At 35.3% G+C, this 24181-nt stretch overlaps 1 protein-coding gene across 2 annotated transcripts in view; it reads right to left on the bottom strand.

Moving 5' to 3' along the window:
- Positions 1-2850: 2850 nt before the first annotated feature.
- VPS4B (vacuolar protein sorting 4 homolog B) overlaps positions 2851-24181 on the bottom strand; it is a 51727-nt gene continuing 30396 nt past the window's right edge. The window contains exons 6-12 of one of the 2 annotated variants that reach the window (XM_037805712.1): positions 21500-21656; positions 17545-17693; positions 16967-17048; positions 15365-15584; positions 9403-9543; positions 7705-7826; positions 2851-3298 (exon numbers count right to left, since the gene is read on the bottom strand). In XM_037805712.1, coding sequence (XP_037661640.1) covers positions 7725-7826; positions 9403-9543; positions 15365-15584; positions 16967-17048; positions 17545-17693; positions 21500-21656 — 851 coding nt within the window. In that variant the 3' untranslated portion in view covers positions 2851-3298; positions 7705-7724. Of the gene's footprint in view, positions 7827-9402; positions 9544-15364; positions 15585-16966; positions 17049-17544; positions 17694-21499; positions 21657-24181 lie in introns of both variants that reach the window. The other variant, XM_037805711.1, reaches the window with a different exon arrangement.

The following is a 24181-nucleotide window of genomic DNA, read 5'->3' as shown; positions in this document are numbered from 1 at the left end:
GACAGAAAATAACAGTTTTAAGCGACATTTTGTGGTGATTTGTAATGACTGAAATAATTTTTCTGTTACTCCGTTTGTTTATTTCACTATACCTTATCGCTTATACATTATTATATTCCCTACTTTGATAGATGAGAATTTAGCTCACATCAACCCCACTTTTCCCTCCCAACTTTTGATAGTTAATGTCACCATTTACTTTTGTTACCTTTGAAACCAGAAGTATTTTTAAATCTTTCTCTTGCCCCATATTTTGAAATCCCATATTGTTTTGTATTCTCTATACCTTTTTCTTGCACTTCTCTCTTCCCCCTTCAACTCTCAACTTATCTGTTATATTCTGTTTTATAAATTGTGAAATACTAGGCAAACAGGACGTATAATGTATGCACTGACATCTTCTAACATTCAGTTGTCTTCTGCACTGTGCCTCCTGAAGAGCTGAAGGGGCCCATGGTGCATATCACCACACCTGCCTCTTTCATGTCCTTTGATTGTGGCAGGACTTTCTGGGATTTCCCCTAGAGCTTTAAAAATTACTCATGATTTACTGTTTTTATAAGAGGGGGAAGTTCCAGGGGTTTTTCCTTGGCCCCTCTTTTTACGTTAATTTTACTCCACGCCTCAGGGAACTGGTATAGGGACTGACAGTTGCTGAGGACACATTCAAAGTTTTACTGGGCCTAGGATGCAGACTTTAGTCAGAACTTGACTCCACTTTCACTTGACCACATAAATCCCCTCTGGAACAGCGGACTATGTTGACTTTTTAATTCCCCAGTAAAGAGTATTAGCTCAGGGCCAGTGTCCAAAAATTGCCCCAAAGCCCAAGTATTTCCTTGTCTGTATTTCACAGCAGGCTTCATAAGTAACCTCAGATCTTCTAGGTGAAGGCTGAAAGGAAAAGCACAGTATGAACCTGTATGTTATTACAGGATCTTTCCTCAACAATAATTAGTTTCCATTTCTTTCAAGTGGGACCGATTCTGACCTGGCTCATGTGGGAATTGAATAAGCTGCTCTGCCTACCACAGGGGGTCCAGTCGGGTCTGTGTTCCCCAGACTTTGGAGTTTTTTTGGGCAATACCAATGTTCTAGTTTGCTAATGCTGCAGAATGCAAAACACCAGAGATGGATAGGCTTTTACAAAACGAGGGTTTATTTTGCTATACAGTTACAGTCTTAAGGCCACAAAGCATCCAAAGTAACACACCAGCAATCGGGTACCTTCACCGGAGGACGGCCAGTGGCGTCTGGAAAACCTCTGCTAGCTAGTAAGGCAGCCGGCATCCGCTCCAAAGCTCTGGCCTCAAAACGGCTCTCTCCCAGGACGTTCCTCTCTAGCAAGCTTGCTCCTCTTCAAAACATCACTCACAGCTGCACTCAGTTCCCTCTCCTAGAGTCAGCTCATTTATATACCTCCACCGATCAAGGCCCACCCTGAATGGGCGGGGCCACATCTCCATGGGAACATCTCATCAGAATCATCACCCACAGCTGGGTGGGGCACATTCCAAGCAAATCTAACTAGCACCAAAACATCTGCCCCACAAGACTACAAAGACAATGGCATTTGGGGGACACAATACATTCAAACCGGCACAACCAACAAAGTAGCTCTTTACCGTTGAGTTCAGCTGCCATTTCTTTTGGTCCTAGGACCCCATCGCCAATGAATTATTGCTGAAGATCTCTGTGGGAAAGACCCTTTTGATTACCATGCTGGCCTTAATGTCTTAACGTGGTAGCCAAGTCCCCTTGGCTTGTGCTGGTTAATTGCTACTACTTGGCTTCTACAACCCAACAATCTTTCCAGCTCCACTGAAATCAGAGAAGAGCCAGAAAAGCACTTTTGAATATATTCCTTTCATCTAGTAAAGCCCTGGTTAAAGGACTGTATTCTGGGTCTTCTCAATGGAACAATGTGGCTTTGTGGTGGCTCACACATGTTAAAATACTCCAGCACTGCTATATCCCAAAGATACTGGGTTCTTTCTTTGGTATTATATGCTACTGGAGTTTCAGAGTGGGTCCACCGTTGAGTTCAGTTTCTTCAACCAGCCAAGCAAACAGAAAACCACTCCCAGCAGCTCAAACTAAAATACTGAATCCAGAATCTCTGTTAAGTGAACCTACATGGATAAATGCAATCTTACCTGAAATTAGATTGTCCTTTCTTGGATGATCACCGGCATACTACATTCCCACACATAGACCTACAGATAATTGCCAATCCCCAGAATCCTCAAAATTCTCATAAATATGTACATTACAATTCTATGGATCCCACTTTTTTCCTATTAAATGACTGTACTTATATTAAAAAAAGAAAAAAAAAAACTTGGTGAATCTGCGAATTCAACTGATACAATTTGACAAATCTCAGATCAAATACTGAATTTGACTTTTGGTTACTTTAGTACTGAGGCTGCAAGAAGTAACATTCTTTTAGCATAGTCATTAGAAATTCCTGGTTTCTGTCCCTGCCTTGACTCCAACCAGCAGTCCTTGAAGTTCTCATGCTCTTTATTTTGTTCTCATGCTCTTCATTTTGTTCTACAGCAGCTGCTAAAAGGTCTCCACTATCTTGCCCTCAATGGACACATCATCCCACATGTCCCACAAGCAAAAATATAAGCAGGCATCTCACCAGTCTGAGCCACGAGCTACCAGATTCCCATCCTTAAATCCTACTGATATTTCATGGTGCACAGTCTTAACTAGACCAGATAACCAATTTCAAATTCCCCACATTTCACCAAGTTACATGTATAACTGAAACCACATGTACGAATTTCTGAATTAACTCAGGTTATTGCTTACAGACCAAAGAAACTGGCTCTAGTCAACTTAAGTAGAATAGAAATTTATTGGAAGCACACTGGGTTTTTCACAGAACTGATGGAAAGTCTGGAACCTCTCTGGGAGGACCAAAGGAGCCTCGGCACTCAGGCTACACCAGTGCTTCTGGACCCAATTTGATGCTGCTGATGCTACTAGGATTCTAGTTTTTAAATGTCCTGCCATCTTTGTGTTATTTGTTCAAGGCTAAAGGATCTGGGTGACGGCATCTGAAAAGTCACGGCTAGGTCAAGGGTCCATGTGCTGACTGCCAAGTGATGAAGGAAAGGAGCTCCCATTTTGGTTCCTGTGGTGGGAGGCCAGAGGCATTCCCCAAACCAGGACGGCAGTTTGGATGTTGACTGGCATCCCTCCAAGTACATTAGTTTGATGAATATCTTTGTTGTCCTGTTTTTCTCTCTCTTTTTAAAACATTTGTTGTTATTTTATAGGAGTCCTGGGGAAGAAAGAGAGATTCCTGTCATTAGCTGTTAACCTGACTGTAAGTGTCCCTTAATCTTTTTTTTTAATTTTGGGAAATTAAAAATTCAAAAATGAAAATATAAGGGAAAAATTTTAAGTATCCACATGTCTACCACCCAGATTTAGCCACTGATAGTCTCTCAGTGTATCTGTTTCCAGTTCTAAGTTTCTTTTTTTTCTTTGTTTACAGAAATAAAATTTGGGGGGATGGGACAAAAATATAAATGCTCATTGTAAAGTACTCAAACAGAAAGCATACAAAGATTCTTTCACTCAAACATTTCCTGGCACCCTTCAGGGACCAGGGACTATTGTAGATACTAGAGACACTGCGGGGAACACCGGAGACAAGAAATGCTGCCTCTCGTGGGGTGCATGCGCCAGTGGGAGACAACTACAAATAAGGGAAAACTGAGTAAAATAGAGTGTTAGATAATGGTAAGTGCTACAGAGGGAAACAACAGGGCATGGGGATAAATAAGGAGCATCAGGAGGGACTGTAATTAAAAACAGGAAGGCCTGAGAAGGTGATGTTTGAAAATACACCTGAAGGAGACAAGCAGCACCGAAAATAAAAAATCAACTCAAATCTCACTACTCACAAATAACATAGTGAACATAGGGCGAGAGTCATTCCAGAAATCTTTCAATGAATACATACAGATTTCTGATGGATCATCAATGGATGGATTGATGGATGAATGGTCTGACAGATACAGCTTGGAGAAATATACTAGAAACTATTTTCCCCTAATCATCAATAAATCACTTATTAAGCATCTATTTTTGTTTCTGGATATGTGTATTTATAGCATAGGGCGCATATTGTAAAAGTAGAACTTCAGGAGTGTTTGCAAATGTATACACCTCTGCATCAACCATCCAGATTCAGATGTGGGACTGCATTAAATCTATAAATCAATTTGGTTAAATTGACATTTTTTTAATAGTGAATCTTCCAATTCATGAAGAGGGCACATCCCCCCACTTATTTAGGTCATCTTTAATTTCTTTTGGTAATGTTTTGTAGTTTTCTATGTGGTGGTCTTGCACATCTTTCAGTGGATTTATTTTGAGGTATCTGATGCTTTCAGATACTAATGTAACTGGTATTGTTTTATAATTTCAATTCCTAATTGTTGCCAGAATATAGAAATACAATAATTTTTATTTTCTGACCTTGTATCCAGTCACCTTGCTAATTTTATATTATTTCTAATAGTTTATCTTTAGATTAATTTGGATTTTCCATATATGCAATCATGCCATCTGTGAATAATGACAATTTTGTTTCATCCTTTTTAATCCTTAAGCTCTTTATTTCTTTTTCTTGCACTGGTTGGAGCCTCCTGTACAAAGATGAAAACCAGTGGTGATATCAGGCACCTCTGTCTTCTTCTGAACTCCAGGGAGTAGTTTTCAATAATTCACAAATATAAGCTTGCTATATAATTTTTTGTTTCTTTGCAGATACTCTTTATTAAATTAAGACATTTCTTTCTATTTCTAGATTGTAAGCTTTTTTGTTTAGGATGTTGGATTTTATCAAATGCTTTTTAGGCATCTGTAAAGATAATAGAACTTGTCTCCTTTATTTCTGGAAACATGACAAATAATATTAATTTCCCCATTTTAAACTACAGGCTCTCCTTGCTTTGTACAGCACTGTGTTAACTGAAACTCTTGCTGATTTCTGTGTGTTTCAAACTACCAATATGAGCCAGGAAGAGATGAGAACAATTGGTTCTTGTGAGCCAGCATGAGCTGGCTCCAGCACATCTCTGACTTTAGAGTCCCTAATAACCAAGATAGAAACACAACTTTATCACAACTTCACTAGACCAGTAATAACAAAGTGACTATTACCTAACAAATTACCTAATTTATAAAGAGCCTCACAGATAATCCATGAAGTAGATCAATAAAATTCACTTATTTTTTCAACAAACTTTTCTAAGTACCTAATAAATAGTGTCCAGCACTATGCTAATTGCTGGAGAAAATGTTAATTCTTTGCAGAGTTTACAATTGAAGTGATCTAAATAAGATTAACAGAACATGCTTGGCACTGGAGAAAAATCTTAAGATAGCAACTGAGTGCTAAAGAAATCCAAAGGTAGGATGGGGACAGTTTAGGAATTCTTTCTGGAATAGATTACCCGAGTCATGAGCTAAGTCTTGAAGGAAATATGGGATTTGGACTAGCAGCTAAAAGGAAAGGACACCTATCATTAGGGTACTAGAAGTATTCAAACGAGGGTATTGAGGTAGGACAGAGCAGGGCATCTGTAAGAGTTTAAACCCTGAGGACCTCAGTGTTGATGCCACACACTCTGTGGTACCTCATCTGCGACAACGTCAAGCAACATTTATGGCAACCGTGTTAGGTGCGTGTCCCTCTAATCTAATTATGCAAGTGGTAAATGGTATTTCAATAGTATTAAAAATCAAATACATTTTAAATCAAACAAACCAAAGTTACTGGGTTCCAGGAATAGTTTTAGACCCAGAAGTTCTGATAATGGAGCTATGGCTAGAATTGTATGGCTACTGAGACATAGCCCTCAAAGCATACTGAAGAATTATGTGTAATTAAAGCAGCCATTTCTCATCATAACTGTGCTTACATCCTATATGGTCATGTATCTGATCAATTTAAGTAGAATACTTCCTCAAAACAAATTTTGGATTCACAAAAATTCTGGATTGCAACTATTATATAATTCTAATATGAAACTAAGAACAATACTGTAATGTAATTCTGATGCTGATTAACATATAAAGTACATAAATTATCATATAGGGTATCCACAAAAAAATCCAGTGTTAGTCTGCTAAGTTAATTCCCAAGCCTCACATAAAAATCAAGGAAAAATAGAATTTTCATGCATATACTCTTAATTCTTAATGTTTTATGATTTCTTTGTAACTAACCAATTTTGATAGCATTTTCTCCAACCCAGGTCACAAAATAAAGAAGCATACGCAGAATATAGCCAATAGTAGGTTATATCAATTTACTTCACATAAGAACAGTGTATTTCAGACCCATGATTTCCATTAACATCAATAAAAACAATCTGTACAGAAACCCCAAAGGCAACCATATAGCATAACATGTAAAATGTGCAAATATATCTTAAAATGCAAGTTATTCTATAGCATTTGCAAGGTAGAACTTTACAATAATTAAGGAATCTACCTCATTCTAGCTAACTAATAATCTTTTGCATGTATAGCCAATGCAGATGTACAAGGCACAACTTAGTGTTGATGCTAAGGTGTTTTAATACACATCCTCAGATTATTTATTTGAAGATATTAAAATAACAAAATATCATGTGTATATTTTATTATTTAATGAGACTGTGCATTTCTAAAGCTTCATAAAGCATTACACTGATAATGTATGTGTGGCCAAGATAAACTGTTCTCTGAACCTAAAAGGTAAAAGACAAGATCCTTTCTAGCCTATATTAAAAAAAATTTATATATATATATACACACACACATACACACATCACACAGAAGGAACTTCCCATAATCCAAAGCGTGGCCTTTCCTTGTTAGCAAAGGTTCCCATTACAGTATTTCAATGAGCTATTTAAAAATCATAAACTTATTTACCACCTGTTTTGGTCAAACTTGCCATAAAAAGACAATGAAATAGACAATTTTGTTCCTCAAGGTAAAGACAATGCCTAATTTCGAAAGTTGTTCCCTTGAGATTGCACAGTGAAAGGTATCATTTAGTTAAAATATAAAAGCTTGCTGCTTTTAAAGAAAATATTTAAATCCAAACAGAGAGAAAAAAAGTCAACCTCTCAGAAATCAATTTTATAGCCAGGGCACTCACTGGCTATAACACAGTTCAAAATCTTTCAAACCCAAACATAGTGCTTGTTACTGTTTTATTATATACTACCCATCCCTGAGAGTAAAGATTCTATCATTTCAAATTTTGAATAAAGCAAATAAATTTTTCTTTGATATTAAGAATGATATTTAAGAATTTTTTTCTAAAATATAAACGAAACCCTATTTTACTTTAGTCAAAAAATGATAAATGCTCTTTGCAAAGACCACTACATTCATACAAATTTTAAATATGTGCATCTCAATTAATTGCCATCTACTTTTTCCTGGGTAAAATTCTATTACTTGCCATTCATATATAACTCATTTCCTCATAACTCACTACTCTGTAATTTTTGTTAATAGGAGCATTTAATAGGTAATGGAGGAAAGGTACAGTATAAAACTTAAAGGAGCTCTGAAGTAAGATCTAAGTATCCCTGTGGTAAAAGAGTTTGGAAATAATCTGAATGCCATCCAAGAAAGGCAAAACTATTTATGAAAGAAAGAATACATATGGTAAACCTCTTCCTTATTGCTTTGGATTAGCCTTCTTGGCCAAAGTCTTCTGTAAACTTCTTTAATTTCAACAAGTCGTGTTCATTGACTGTAGCTTTTGTGCTAGACAGTGATCGTAACATGTCCGACTGTCAGGGAAAAAAAGATGGGGGGGGCAGTTATTAATAACAGATTTAATAAAATAAAATCATCATATCATCATTGCTATTATGAATTTTAACCTAAGGTTAAGCTTAAATCTGAATATTTGCAGTGTGCCGTAAGTCAATGACAGTCAATTATCTCATTCTGTCTAAACGACACCTTTGATACTGTCATTGCTTTGTGTCGAAACTTTCAATTCCTCCCCTAATTCTGATTAAAATCTTTCCTTGGCTCCTCAGTACTTATTGTTCGAAGTACAATCTTCTTAGCCTAAGGATCACAGCCCTCCAAAATATGTTCATGATTTACTTTCTGGCCTTAACTGTTTTATTTTTAAACAAGAAAGAAGGTTTCTAACTGAGTGCAATTCAAAAGGAATATAGTCATTTACACCTACTTGGGTGCAGTGGAATAACCACTTAATCAAAAGCAACTCAGCACCATTTTACTAATTAGTTAAAATTATGACTGAAATGGCAAGAAAACAGGCTCGTACCAGGGATCATTCAAAACTCAACTTCTAGGCTATGACTCCTATGAAACAGTATGGGAAATGATCAAAAGGACCACTCTAAGTTACTGCAAATTCTTCACAGCTGGACAGAGTACAAAACTTAAAAAAATAATATACCAAGGGTTGAAACAAAAAGGAGTTTCTGATTAACTTCCCAGATAACATTTATGGTTAATTAATATATATAAATACACATGTATACACACATATATATACCCAAATGCATTTCTAAACATATATGCACATATGTCTTTATATATAAAAATTTCTCCTCTGGAAGTTATTGTTAATCCTACCACAAAATTCTTTTAAAATCTGTAAACTAAAGCAGATAATTTTAAAAACTCAGTGTTCTTCAACAAGAAAAAAACATAAACATAATAAAATGTAATTTTCCAATCACAAGCTCCCTTATGATAATATACCTTACCAAATAAGTGCTATAAAATATATTAACTCCTACAATATAAACTATAGATAGTTAACTTTCTGCAATAAAAATGAGGTTTTTTCAGTTTTCTTCTGCATTATTAAACTTTCCATGGAGCTTTGAAGAGTAAAACAGAAAAACATTTATGACTACTATCATATATATATATACTATATGTATATTACAGTATTGGATAGTTTTAAAAATCTAAGATTCAGAGAAAAAAATCTTCACCAATCCTACTTTTTTTCATTAAGTCTTGACAATGCAATGTATATGAGCATTTGGGGGAGAACACTGGAGTCAAATTTCAAGTTTTACTAACAATAGAAAAAACAGAAGACACCTATAAAACCTCTAAGGTCAGAAACCTGTTTGTTTTTGAAAAATAGACTTACTTAAAATTAAATTTTCCTCAAAGCCCAAGATAATTATTTTATATTTTAAGTTTAATCATTGCAAATCTTCAAGTTAGTATATAGCACTCAATGAACATGCCTGATCATACTAAAATTTTCTGGCTAATCTTATATAATGGAAAAAAATTTTATCTCCATCTGACAAATTACAAAATAATGTTTTAAGATTTTTCTAAAAAGCAAACAAAATTTCAAACCATGGAAACAACTGGCTCCAAAAGTTTATCACCAGGGACATCCATCCATGTCATTTCAATGGCATCAGGATCACCAGGAGAACAGGGCGTTAGCAGATCATCTACAATTTTGTTAGGGTCAGCTCGGGACGGTCCACAAACCTGGAAAAAAATATTTATTTCAACGAATTAAATTAAGATTTTGGCTGTTAGTATGAAAGTTGAAAATGTTTTTTGTTAAATTTTTGTTTAAAATGCTTACTTTTGAAGATAGCAAGGAATATACAATAAAAAAAAAGTGAGTGAAAACATGGATTTTGGTTGATTTAAATTTTTTCTTTATGATTTTCTGTGTTTTTGAAATTTAGTACAATAAATTATTTATATGTCCACAGGGGAAAGTGAGTTTAAAAAGAAGAAACAGTTACTATGGCTAGTCTCCCCCCCCCCCCTTTTTTTTCCTAATGCTTATTAATTGGTAATAGTGTTAGAGAGCAAAAATGAACAGATATATTTCAAAAATTCTATAGTGGAAGAACTTCTGTGATATGTGAAGCTCTAGTCTGAAATTACTGAATCTTTTTTATCGTTTTTAACAAAAAATCTCCTTCTTCAAATATAAGTACAAAATAAAAGCTAAATGTAATTCCAGGGCCATTTTATGATTCGTAACTTAGGAACAATATACAAAAAGGACCTCTGTGACATACAGTCAAATGCAAATATTTATACGGCAACAATTTGTATCAAGTTTTTAATACTTGTTTTAATATTTGTTTTACTGACCAACTTTAAATGTTATGTCAAGATAGGTGAAAGTATGGAAAAATCAACATTTTCACTTTACTTAGCATGGGTATTTTATTGTCTATTTTCCGTCACAAAAATTTCAGGTGCATGAGGTCAAGGATTTTTTTTTTCCAACTAATTTCTGATCTTTCTCTGAGCTCAGATTGGTACTTCAGGCATTTGATAAATGAAATAAACAGGCAAACTTATTCCTGCTAATTGAAATAATTAGTTTGAAAAATCAAATGAAGGATGGAGCCATTAGAGTGGTCTACTTTGCTTGGTGATGCAAAAGTGCTAGTGTTGAAACGGAGTTGACAGTTTTACCTTCATCCTAACAAGGACTTTGGTTTCGCTGTCATGTAAGCTGTCTCTGGTTATAAGACTAGAAGCAAATGATAAATTCTGGTAGGACTGGACTGACTTCCTAAGAATCTATAGGTTCAAAATGGCAAAGAGAATTCTGAAGGAAAAATACAATGGCTGCAGCAGGTACATCATCTTGAGCCTATTTAATTTCTCAGTAATGAAATGGCTGAAGAAGGGTAGGTAAGTCATATTTACTGGGCTATTCAGGCCCCGTAATGGGTGATTTATGAGTATTATTTCATTTAACTCTCACAACAGCACTTCAAGGCAGTGTTATTACCCCCATAGAGATGATAAAAAGGAGTCTTAAATAAGTATTTTGCTCATGGAGATATTATAATGAGTAAATTGTTGTGCCAGGCTTCAAATTCAGGTTTTAATTCAAGCCCAGAACTTTTTTTTTTAAACCTTATTTTACTGTGATTTATAAAAAACATGAAGAGGTAACTTGGTCATCATATACTACTCTTGTCATATGTTGCTGGATTAGGTTTGCTAATAGGTTTTTAGGATTTTTACATCTATATTCCTGAACAACACTGGCCTGCAATTTTCTTTTTCCTTTTAATGTCTTGTCTGATGTGGGTATCATAGTTAAGGTGGTCTTATAAAATGAACTGGGGTATGCTTTAGAGGGATTTGCGTAAGATTGCTACTTCTTTCTTAAATATTTGGTAGTATTTGCTGATAAATCCATCTGGGCCTGCAGTTTTATTATGAGAAAATTTTAAAACATAAAATTTCTTAAATGGTTTATTCATATTTTTGTTTCTTTTTGTGTTAGTTACGTTGTATTTTTCTAGAAAATGTGTATATTCATCTAAATTTTCATGTGCCCTAGCATAATGTTCATTATACCACCTTTTTACCTTTTAAATGTCTAAAGGATTGACAGTAATTGTCTTTTCAGACCTCATATTGTTCATTTGTGCCTGCTCCATTTTTCCTGGGTGAGTCTCTTCAAGAGTTTAGGAATTTTATTAGTCTTTTAAAAGAAGCTTCTGACCTTGTGGATCACACCCCCTTTATCTAGTATATGGATGAGTAGAAAAATGGGGATAAAAACTAAAGGACAAATGGGGTGGGACGGGGGGATGATTTGGGTGTTCTTTTTTCACTTTTATTTTTTATTCTTGTTCTGGTTCTTTCTGATGTAAGGAAAATGTTCAGAGATAGACTGTGGTGAGGAATACATAACTATGTTATCATACTGTGGACAGTGGATTGTATACCATGGATGATTGTATGGTGTGCGAATGTATTTCAATAACACTGAATTTAATAAAAAAAAAAAAAAAAAAAAAAGAAGCTTCTGGTTTTACTGATGTTCTATGTTGTATATTTGTTATCTAGATCATTCATTTCTGCTCTTTATTTTTCTTTCTTCCACTTGCTATGGGTTTAATTTCCTGTTCTTTTTATAAGTTCTGACACAGATGTCAATTGAGCTCATTGGTATCCTTTCTCTTTTCTGATGTATGGAATTTAAGTAAAGATATTATTAAAGCAAAAAATAAATACAGAAAACGTACAAATACAGGAACACACCGTGTAGCTACCACCCAGATGAAGAACTAGAACTTTACCAGAACCCCGCCTTGCAATCTCCCCCAAAGGTAACCAATATCCTAATTTCTATCACCATCAATTTTACCTCGTTTCAAATTTCATATAAATGGAATCATATATGTATGCTTGCATCTAGCTTCTCGTGGAATGCTATGTTCCCAAGAGAAACATACACCAAAAGAAATGCATAAAAATGTTCAACAGCAACATTAATCCAAACTGGAAATCACTCTCACATATGTAAATAGAGCTATACCTCTGAGTTGGGATTTTTTTTTTAATTTTTTAATTTTTTTTAATTGGTGCTGTGACTCGGATACTCTAAGTTGGGATTTAAATTCAACTCACAGGTTGTAAAATAGAAGGCTTTCCTATTCATTCAATTCAAAATATTTTCTAATAATATTAGGATATTTTCTTTAAACCACAGTCTATTTAAGAAGTATACTTCTTAATTTCCAAAGAGATGAGATTATTCATTGTTTATTTGTTTGTTTTTTTGGGTAACTGTACTGTACCCCAAAAAAAGGCCATGTTCTTTTAATCCAATCTTGTAGGGGCAGACCTATTGTGGGTGGGACCTTTTGATTAGATTGTTTCCATGGAGATGTGACCCAGCCCATTCAAGGTGGGTCTTAAACCTTTACTAGAGTACTTTCAGAGAGCTCACAGAGAAAGAGAGCTCAAAGAAGGTGACAGACATTTTTGGAGAGGACCTAGGATATGTAATCTAGAGTTTGCCCCAGGAGAAGCTAAGAGAGAAGCAAAGACAGAAGCCCAGAGACATTTTGGAGAAAGCCACTGAAACCAGAAGCTAAACCCGGGAGACAAGGTTCAGCAGAGCCAGTCCTGTGCCTTCCCATGTAACAGAGGAACCCTGGATGCCATCGGCCTTTCCTCAGAGAAGATACTTACTTTTGATGCCTTAATTTGGACATTTTCATGGCCTTACAACTGTAAATTTGCGAGCCAATAAACTCCTATTGCAAAATCCAACGCATTTCTGGTATATTGCATTTTGGCAGCTTTAGCAAACCAAAAGAGTAACTGATTTCTAACTTAATTGCACTGGCTTCAAAATATGCTCTATATGAGTTTAAAACTTTGATTTTTTTTTCTTTCATGACTTGATTTATGGTCTAGTACTTGGATAATTTATGTAAATGTTCTGTGTGCTTGTGAAAAGAATATGTGTTCCACAGATTTCCATTAAGATCAAGTATACTGTTTTGTTCATTTTTCTTTATCCTACTCTTTTAATCTGTTTGTTCTATTTGGTACTGAATGATTATAGATTCGTCTGTTTCTGTTAGTAGCTCTGCCAAATTTTGTGGCATCTACTTTGAGGCTATGTTATGTTCATACAAATTTAGAATTTTCTGTTTTAAACTTTACATGAAATTAGTTTTCCAGAATTTTTAAAAGGCTGTTTTGGATTTTTTTTTTTTTTTTAACTTCACAGAACTCTCTCTTGTTGCTTTCATGTGGTATTAAAATATGGCAGCTCGCTTTCTAAGATTTTTTTCTGGCTCTGTTCTTCGCCCCATTTACCTAGACTTTCTCTTTCCTGCATCTCTACTATCCCTGTCGTCCTGGTCTATTCTGATCCCCCTTCCAGCACTGTAGGACCCTCTCTTGGAGGGGGAACCCTGGTAGGTCCTTTGAGGGTTCCATAGGGTTAGACAGCCCCTCACCTATCCACCAGTCCTTACTCTAGGCCCTGCCACTCACTTGCTATTTAGAACAGACAGAACTTCCCAGTTTTAGGTGCTTTCCTCAAATTGGCCCATCCTGCTTTCCACTGGATACCTCTTGGCTATTTTGGGATTCTTGTTCTCAGTCTGTAAGATTCCATTTGCTTACACATTTTCTCCCATGCAAATACTAACTCATAAGTCTCATAGGTGGTGGTTTGTCCTCACCCATTTATATACTGAAATAACCTGTCACCTAGTTTTGTTGTAAATACTGTTCAAGGGTTTTTGGTTTATCTATCTGGTTGACTGATATTTAGGTTTATTTCTAAGATTCTTCCTGTTAGTTTCTGTTCAAACTGCCTTGTCTCCATGTGTACTAGGTTATTTTTTTATCATAAGCTGGTCACTGTATTTGTAAAATTGTTGTAGAAATAAATCAAGCTTAGGATGATGTAATCCTTTCCCATAAAACATTTATATTTTCTTATGCCAGGTTTTGGGGGGATACTAGCAGTCTGGAAATACATCAATATAATTTCAGGGACTAAAATGATTCAAAGGTAAGCTGCAGTTCCTATAGGGCCTGTCTACTTTGCATTCACTCTTACTCCTTACTCTTAAGGTACTTTCTTTTGGGGTCCCACCAAAACTTGCTCCCCCACCCCCACCAGCCTCATGATGCTGCCATAAGCAACATTAATCTCTATGCCATCTTCTCTGGAACTGGCAAGTATTATCAGAGGAAAAGTGACCAAAATCAGGCTTACCTTCCCATACTTCCTTTTCTCCTTGGATTCTCACCTAAGGATTATTTATCTTCTTTTTAGGTCTCTCATGCCTTCTAGTGAAACATTTGTTTTTTAAAATATATTTTTCTAGTTGTCCTCAGTAAGAAAGGTGGTCTAAATTATCTAGCCCACTACTTAAATTGGATATCCCAAGACCAACCTTTTTACTAAATTATATCCAAAGCATATATGCTCAACTCATTTATGCAGAAAAAACAGTGCACAGGAGGGTTCAGACTTCATATTCTTCTTACTTGGGGCCAAATCATACCCCTGCCCCTCACTAATCGCAGTTCCATGGAAATTGTGTTAACATCTAAGTCCCAGATTGACCATCATGTATCTCTTGTAGAGTTTTTGTGCAGACCAAATAAAATAATTTAAAGGATAGAACCAAGTGCCAAGGATGTAATAAAGGATATTAGCGATTATTATTTTTACTTAGTTAAGTAAGTATAATTGCACCAGGTTATGGTCAAGGATATTTAGGTTACATCAAAGGCAGCTTTACAACTATATATTTAAGTGCCTACACTTACATCAAAACAATACAGAAATGCTTAAAACATTTTAGGACTATATGTCTATTAATAAGCAAACTTTAGTTGGAAAACTTATTTTTAATGAAGTAGAAATATTTCTTTTATATAAACCCATTTATGGTACTATTACACAAAACTGAAACTCTCCCAAAATCTTTGAAGACAAACCAATGATGGTCTCAAAACTTGATTTTAAAAATAAATGAAAGGATGGATATAAGTTACTTACCTTTTTAAAATGGGTAGCTGACTGTACTTTTCTAACAGGCTGCATAAGTGCATCACGTACAATGATACTTATATCTGCTCCTGAATAACCATCCGTTTTCTTCCCCAGTTCTCGGAAGTCTGTTTCCGTTAGACTGTTCTGAGTGGTCCCTAAGTGCAGTTTAAACATTGCTGCTCGGGCATGGGCCTCAGGCAAAGGAATATAAATTCGTTTCTCAAATCTTGAAAAGAGGAAATACATCAAGAAAATTAATATGTATTTTAACATTTTAATTGAAAATTCACATATTTTCAAAAGAACAAGATATTTAAATATTCTCAATTATATAAAGTTTAGTTGAATAAATCAGTAGACCTTTATGTATTAGAGTTAACATTTTTATTTAAGATGGATTAAGGGAAAATGCCCAAAATACATTAAAAACAAACAAAACCAAAATAGCCAGGGAACCAGTCTGGAGTGCTTTCAGTTTTTCTCACATGTTTTGGGGGGTATTTTGGGCCACTGTGTTTGTTATATGCCTAGAATTCATGACATAAAAAGACTTGTAGTACAGGACTATATTTTGCCATGGAGTTGCACTCTGAACTCCCGATCAATGGATGAACAAGAGTAACAATATTAAATAAGAGTGGAGATAACAGAGTAATTCTCTAAATTCATTCAAAATAGTAAAATTACTCAAAATCTTATAGAATAAACATGTTATTATTACACAAAATGCCCATTTTCTTATAATGGGCACATTCAGAACAAACAATTCTACTATATCATAAATAAATTTTTAAAAAAACCAAAACCATGATTTATCAACAATTTTGCTTGCCTTAAAATTTCAGGATTTGGAGATAGGGAGGAGGCAAAGAGGGACAATTTAAGTGGTCTGTTCAGACTTTTTTTTTCTAGGTAACTTTCTATGGCATCGGGAAGAATTTTAAGATCTACCATTATTTTAGAAATGGGTTCAGAATAAGGCCAGTTTTTTTCAAAAATACCTAGCACATTTCCTTCCTTTGCATTGGATGGTAATCTAGCATGCTGACAAACCATCAAGTGAATGGGATAAAAATGGCAGACTCAAGTACTAATTTTTACCATGCAAAATTAAATGAATGGAAAAGGGAATTATGAGGCACTGAAAAGTGAAGAGTCTATGTATTTTTCCTATAAATGAAGTTTCATAATTTAAAAATTAAAGACAAATTTTTTAACTAAAAATATATCTTGGTTGTCTTACTTTTTGACTTGTATAATTGTTATTTTGCAAAAACTTTATATGAAGACTTTTCACTGAAACATCAAGCTACATTTATAAATTTCTGAAGCATCAGGGCCCACTGAGCTCCATCAGAACTAACGGTAAGCATTAGGTAATATATTTTCCAACACAAAAGATTCAGTAGGTAGAAATCATTTTCTTCAAGATAGCAGGCAAACAAACAATGCCTGCTCCTATTCTCCTGAGGTAGGGAGGCTACGGGGTTAGGGAACAAAAAAAATTCTGAAAAGTTATCAGAATGCTTCCTCACTGGACAAAATGAGAATTATCATTTACTAGCTTTATCTGTAGTCAGAAATAAGATATTTACTGTATTATCATACCTTCGCCTAATGGCAGAATCCAGAACCCACGGTATATTTGTAGCTCCCAGAACCAAAATTCCATCATTGTCCACACCAACCCCTGCATCAAAATAGGTAATACTTTTAATAATCTTTTATTTTAGTGTTCTTTAATCACCTCTATGTACTACTAAGAAATGTGATACTTGAATGCTGAAGTGCCTTATCTTGAGTCTCTCTCTCAAAAAAGTGTATTGTATCAGATATGATATATATATTCCCAATAATTAATCTCCTAGATTGTGGACTAAAACTTACTATTTTCAAAATACTTCTTGAAAGGTTTCATTTGAAATCTACACATTCTCTTTACTCATATTGTTCCTGGTACATCATGTCTAAATATATTCTTCTCTTTACACAGTGAGTCCTACAAAGATGACCACAACTGGTTGAAAACCATGTTATGTATATGGAGGACACTTAGAATGAAACATGGCACAATGAAACAGTTGTTCTGTTAGAATGGAGATGTTCTACTTGAATTTCTTCCTATTATTGTTATAATTCTGGTTATATGATAAATAGAATCTGTTTTTAAAAATCAATAATACTACCTTGCATTTGAACTAGGAACTCGGTCTTAATTCTACGTGCAGCTTCACTTTCATTTTCACTTCTTGAACCACACAGAGAATCAATTTCATCAATGAAGATAATGGAAGGTTTGTTCTCTCTGGCAAGTTGAAATAAATTCTTAACTAGCCTGAAAATAAACAAAAACTTTCAGTTTCTAAAAAATAGTAAAAAAAGAAAAAAAAAAAAAAAGACTGACGAAAAAGATCATATCATATCACTTCTCTGAACGTCTAATAACGATATAGGAAAACTACTACATTGTAGCCTGGTTATTTAAATATGAAAAACTATTTTAAAACATTTGGATTATTCTTCACATTCACACTATGATTTTTAAATATCTCCCTAACAATAATGGGATCATGACAATTATATATATACCTATTTCACCAAACCAAGTTTTTCTGTATTTGCGATACTGTATGTGGTAGGAACAAAAATCTGAAAACACAATTAAATGTATACAAACTTAATAAAGGATATTATTCTTGTTAGTGGCATTCTGAGCCAACACAATTTGTCATGAAAAAGCAGGTTGCTGATACAGTTGAGAAACGTTCACCTTTTCATAGTGCTTTAAATAATAAACAGCAGTCTCCTTGTATTTGTTGCAAGGGCAAACTGTTGAGAAAATGATCTCCCAAATCTTTGGTAACTGTCAATGATCTAATCTAAAATTTATTTTTTTCAATTATGAAATACATCAAGCACAGAACAGTTCAGAAAAAATAACAGGTTATATTATGTATTTATAACCAGCCAGAGTTACAAATGTTAATGTTTTGTCATGTTTGCTTCAGATTGCTTTCTTTCTTTTTCAAAGAAATAAGCCACTGAATTAAAGTTAAAGCCCAACCCCAATCTCTTTAGTGCTCCATCTCTCCCTAGGGTCAAACATTCCCTTAAGATAATTTGTTTCATTCCTATATATATTTAATGTTTTTATTAAAAGAGTATACCCATAATTATATTTTTTTATCCTTTAACATGTTACATTAATGGGAATATACTGTATGAATCTTTTTATCCTAGGCTTTTTTATTCAATGTGATTTTCAGACTTATCTATATTGATACATGAGGATGTAGTTCATGCCTTTTAACTGTAATGTAAACCATAATTTGGGTAACTATTCCCTTACGGATGGATAATCAGGATGCTTCCCAGTTTTTGCCATTACAAACACTGCTAATACATGTTTTCTTAAGCATGTGTACAAGTTTTGTTAGAAATGAAATTAATTTTTCAATACCTAGTATGCTGGTTTGAAATCTGTTATGCCCCAACAAAAGCCATGTTCTTTAATGCAATCTTGTGGGGGTAGACTTCTTAGCCTTTCAATTAGGGCGGCACCCTTTGATTGAATGTTTCCATAGTGATGTCACCCACCAAACTGTAGGTGAGACCCTTTGATTAGTTCATTTCCATGGAGATGTGACCTCACCCATTCCAGGTAGGTCTGATATAGATCACTGGAATCCTTTAGGAGAGCTCATGGAGAGAGGCTCAGAGAAGCTGAGAAAGACATTTTGGAGAGAAGCTAAGATATGTAATCCAGAGTCTGCCCCCAGGAGAAGCTAAGCACCAAGACAAACCCAGGTGCTTGGAGATGCAGACAGAAAGACATTTGGAGATGCTAAGCTAAGAGATGAAGCCCAGAGTCTGCCTCAGAGAAGCTAAGAGAGGACCTCCGGATGCTTAGATGCACAGGAGCTGAAGAAGCTAAGAGACACAGAAGCCCAGAGACATTTTGGAGAAAGCCATTTGAGAAACCAGAACCCGGGAACAAAGCAGACACCAGCCATGAGTCTGCCCAGCTAACAGAGGTGTCCCGGATGCCATCGGCCTTTCTTCAGTGAAGGTATCCTTAGTTTGGACACTTTTATGGCCTTAGAACTGTAAATTTGTAGCCTAATAAATTCCCTTTATAAAAGTCAATCCATTTCTGGTATTTTGCATAACAACAGCTTTAGCAAACCGGAACACCTAGTAAGGCTGAAACTTTTATTTTGCGAGTGGCTGTACCAATTTACACCTCTACCAGCATTTTATACGAGTTCCCTTTTCTCTACATCTTCGTTTATACTTGGTGTTAAGATGTGATTTTTTTGCCTATCTGATAGATTTGAAATTATACCTCATTGTTGACTTAATAAGCATTCCTCTGATTACACCTTCCCACATTTACTTTCTAAAAATTTCTTGTCAACTGCTTGTTAATATTCTTCCACATCTTTCTATTAGGCTGTCCTTTTCCTCTTAAGAACATATTTTGGCAATTTTATGTATTAAACATTTTTCTTCTTCTAGCCTTTGAGCTTTATTATAGTTTCTTTTGAGATACAAAACCATTTTAATGTAAATAAATGTATCTTTTCCTTTATCTACAGTTTGTATATGTTGACAACTCAATTAACGAACAGTGAGACTTGAACAGACATGAAAGATGTGAGAATAGCAAATAAATGCTCACTGGGGAAATGCAAATTAAAACCACAATCAGATTCTACTGCAAACCCACCAGAATGGCTTCTAAGACCAACACCACCAATTTGGTGGCAAGAATATGGAGCAAAATAAAATGATGCCTCTTTGGAAAAAAGGTTTGGTGGTTAAACATGTTCTTAACCTTTGACCTGGTAATCAAACTCCTATTTATCCAGAAGAAATGAAAACATATTCTGCCTCTAGAATTTTCTCCTTTTATTCATGACAGCACACTAGACTAACTTTCCTTAAATAGAATTTCTTTTATCACTCATCCAGTCAAAATCTTCAATGGTTCATTTATTCATCTAACAAATATTTGCTGACTGTAATTTGGTAGATGCTGAGATTCTTTCAAAAAGAAAGTCAAACTCCCTATCTTCTTGGGGCATAAGAAACATTCAAATAATCGTGCAAACAAGTAATGAATTACCATCTTATAAGTTCTTAATGTGGTAAGTGCTATGAAGAAAAGGTGGAGACCAGCCTGGGACATGGAAAGGAGTCCCTGAGGAACTGATGATCTGAAGGAAAAAGAGAACTTAACTTGGCAAAAGCGGGGTGAGGTGTGCCTCTGGGGGAGCCCAGACACAACACCTCTAACATGATTTTGTATACACATAGGTAAATGCAAGAAAATCTGCTCCTCTTGATAACGGTGATGACCAGAATAATGAAAATAATGATAGCCTAACTTTACTAAGCTCTAACTATGGACCACGTGCTACTTTAAGCCTTCACATGAATTAGGTGAGCTAATCCTCACAACCCTCAGTGAAGCAGTATTAATATCTCAGTAGATGAAATTACACTGAAGGCTGAATTCAGTACAATGGATGGATACTTCTCAGAGGAGGTTCAACAGAGTATCTCCAAATTCTCTATCATTTTCAATTCTATATTCTAAAAAGTTTGCCCTTTGTAGTTCTCCCTGTCTCCTGTTCTATGATATACAATAATTGTCAAGGCACTGACAGTCAGAGGTTAGATATCTTCATTAAGAAAGCAAACATGAATAAAAATCAATCTGAAAACACGACTTTATTGAAAACAGTAACCTTCAATTACCCTATACTTTCAATATTCTTCCAAGTCATTCAGCACTGTCAATTCCAGAAGTATGAGGTAAATAAGCTTAAAGTCCTCAGAGCTATGAATAATTGACAGAGCTACAATCTGAATTATACTTATATTTCTGGGGCTATACACACATCACCTTCAAAAAAATTTTCTAATACAGAAATCAACCATAACATATTTTAAAACAGTAGGAACAGAAATACCTAGAAATAAACTTTTTAAAATGAATATTTTAATATCCTAGTAATAATAAGCATGAAAAAATTTCCAAAATTTAAATGACAAGTTAGGATAATTTCTGAACTATAATATTTCATATAAGTGACTATGAGACAAAGAAAAATAAAAAATCAATTTACTACTTACTTTTCACTTTCACCTAGCCACTTAGAAACAAGGTCAGAGGAAGATATCGAAAAAAATGTTGAGTTGTTTGCTTCTGTTGCTACGGCTTTGGCTAAATATGATTTTCCTGTTCCAGGTGGCCCAAATAATAGAATGCCCCTCCAAGGTGTTCTCTTGCCTAAAATTTGCATAAGAAAAGTAGCATGAGAATTTCAAGGCTGCCAATTTCAGCTACCACAGACATCACCCACACTGAAGAACACTGTGGAGATGGTTTCATTCTAAAGCTTTCAGTAAGAATAAAAATGTTTTAAAAATAGATCAGTCTAAGGTAAAGAATATTAGACACATTTTATTCGCTTTTTCTAGACACCGCTTTGTCAAAAGTGTGGTTACATACACATAATCCTTTTAACAGGAAGTTCATGTGCTTGCTCTCATTCATTCAACCAATATGCATCAAAACCACCAAGGGTAGACAGAGAACACAGAAGAATCTCTGCCCTGGTGGGCTTACAGCCTAGGGGGAAAAAAGAGTTCAGCCAAAAGGCACTTCCAGAGCATCTACGGTGTGTACTGCTCTAGGCCAGAAAACTGCAGGAGAAACCATAGCCACAGGGGAAGAGCAGCTGGAAATATTTTCCTTTTAAATATTTATGACCTCTGAAAGAGTAAAACTAACACAGTCTGGATGACCTGTGACATTCTAGCCAATTCTTGATTCTACAAGGTAGCATAGGTTATTATTACAGGTAGCAGATTCTCATTCAAACAGCTGGGTAATGATTCTACCTTAAATCCTAGTTTTGCCAAAATATAACAAGTGAACAAATCAATACTTTGCATCTCAATTTTGCTAATGAGAAATTATAATACTGACTAAAGTGGGTTACAGCTAGCAATAAAATATATATTAAAAAACTGCTAAGTGCAAACTGTGGATGGGTACATGGTCTGCAAAATAATAATACAGAGATGGCTAATGGAAAAACTAAATATTTTATATTTACTATTACAAAAGCTTCAACTCCTACTTGAATTCTGTTTGCCTATTTTAAATGTATGCCATTATAAGGCTGTGTTTCCCTGAGTGTGGTACAGACCACTGTGGCACAGGAAGTGTTTTTAGGTGGTAAAAAAAATACTTCACCTAAATCATTATCTTTTTAATGTGTATTAGAAAATCGATGATTTTTTCCATTTGTAGTAGGCACAAAGCAGTCTTCTAAAATAAAGTTATTAACTAAAAATCAGTGAGATGATTTAAATGTTCAAATGTACAGGCAAAATAAGAAGTCAAGAGAGAGTGATTACCTTTGGGAAGAAGATGGATGGTGACTGCAAAGAGGCAGAAGGAGGGCTTCTGAGAAACATCACATCTCGCAATGTGATATGTTTTGATTTGGATGTGATTACACAGGGGTAGTTACTTTGTGACAATTTATTAAGCTGAACACTTAAGGGTTCGTGAACGTCTATATTTATGCTATACTTTGATATAAATTTTATTTTTATTTATTTATTTATTAAATTAAATTCAGTTTTACTAAAATACATTCACACACCATACAATCATCCACGGTATACAATCCACTGTCTACAGTATGATAACATAGTTATGTGTTCATCACCACACTCTATCTCTGAACATTTTCCTCACATCAGAAAGAACCAGAACAAGAATAAAAAATAAAAGTGAAAAAAGAACACCCAAATCATCCCCCCATCCCACCCCATTTGTCCTTTAGTTTTTATCCCCATTTTTCTACTCATCCATACACTAGATAAAGGGGGTGTGATCCACAAGGTCTTCACAATCACACTGTCACCCCTTGTGATCTACATTATTATATAATTGTCTTCAGGAGTCCAGACTGCTGGGTTGGAGTTTGGTAGTTTCAGGTATTTACTTCTAGCTATTCCAGTACATTAAAACCTAAGAGGTGTTATCTATATAGTGCATAAGAATGTCCACCAGAGTGACCTCTCGACTCCATTTGAAATCTCTCAGCCACTGAAACTATTTCATCTCATTTTGCATCCCCCTTTTGGTCAAGAAGATACTCTCAGTCCCACGATGCCGGGCCCACATTCATCCCCGGGAGTCATATTCTGCATTGCTAGGGAGATTTACAACCCTGGGAGTTGGGTCCCACGTAGGGGGGAGGGCAGCGAGTTCACCTGTCGAGATGGCTCAGTTAGAGAGAGAGAGGGCCACATCTGAGCAACAAAGAGGTACTCAGGGGGAGACTCTTAGGCACAATTACATGCAAGTTTAGACTCTCCTTTGCAGTAACGAGCTTCATAAGGGCAAGTCCCATGATCGAGGGCTCAGCACATCAAACCGCCAGTCCCGATGTTTGTGACAACATCAACACCAGTCCAGGTGAGGATGTCTAACACATCCGCACATTCCCCCAGATCCTCGGGGCTGGGGAGATGGAGGCTGTAAATATATTTTTTATTATCTGCCCAAATTACTCTGGGATGTGTCACTATTTCACTCCAGCCTATACTAACCTACCGTATCTCACTTCCTATTCAAAGTTCCATGCAATTGTGGTGTTTGAACAAATCGACTGTAGAGTTGTACCGTTTAGAAAATTTAGATCCTGTACCAAATAGATATCTCTTCCCTTGGTCTCAAATGGAAGTTGAAGTTTTAAAACACAATCAGTTTCAACCTTTACCTTTTGGCCTGGC

This window comes from Choloepus didactylus, chromosome 16 (assembly GCF_015220235.1).
Source record: "Choloepus didactylus isolate mChoDid1 chromosome 16, mChoDid1.pri, whole genome shotgun sequence".
In the NCBI taxonomy this organism is placed as follows: Eukaryota; Metazoa; Chordata; class Mammalia; order Pilosa; family Megalonychidae; genus Choloepus; species Choloepus didactylus.
Note: the sequence above shows the minus strand (reverse complement) of the source record. Positions and strands in the feature narration are given on the sequence as shown.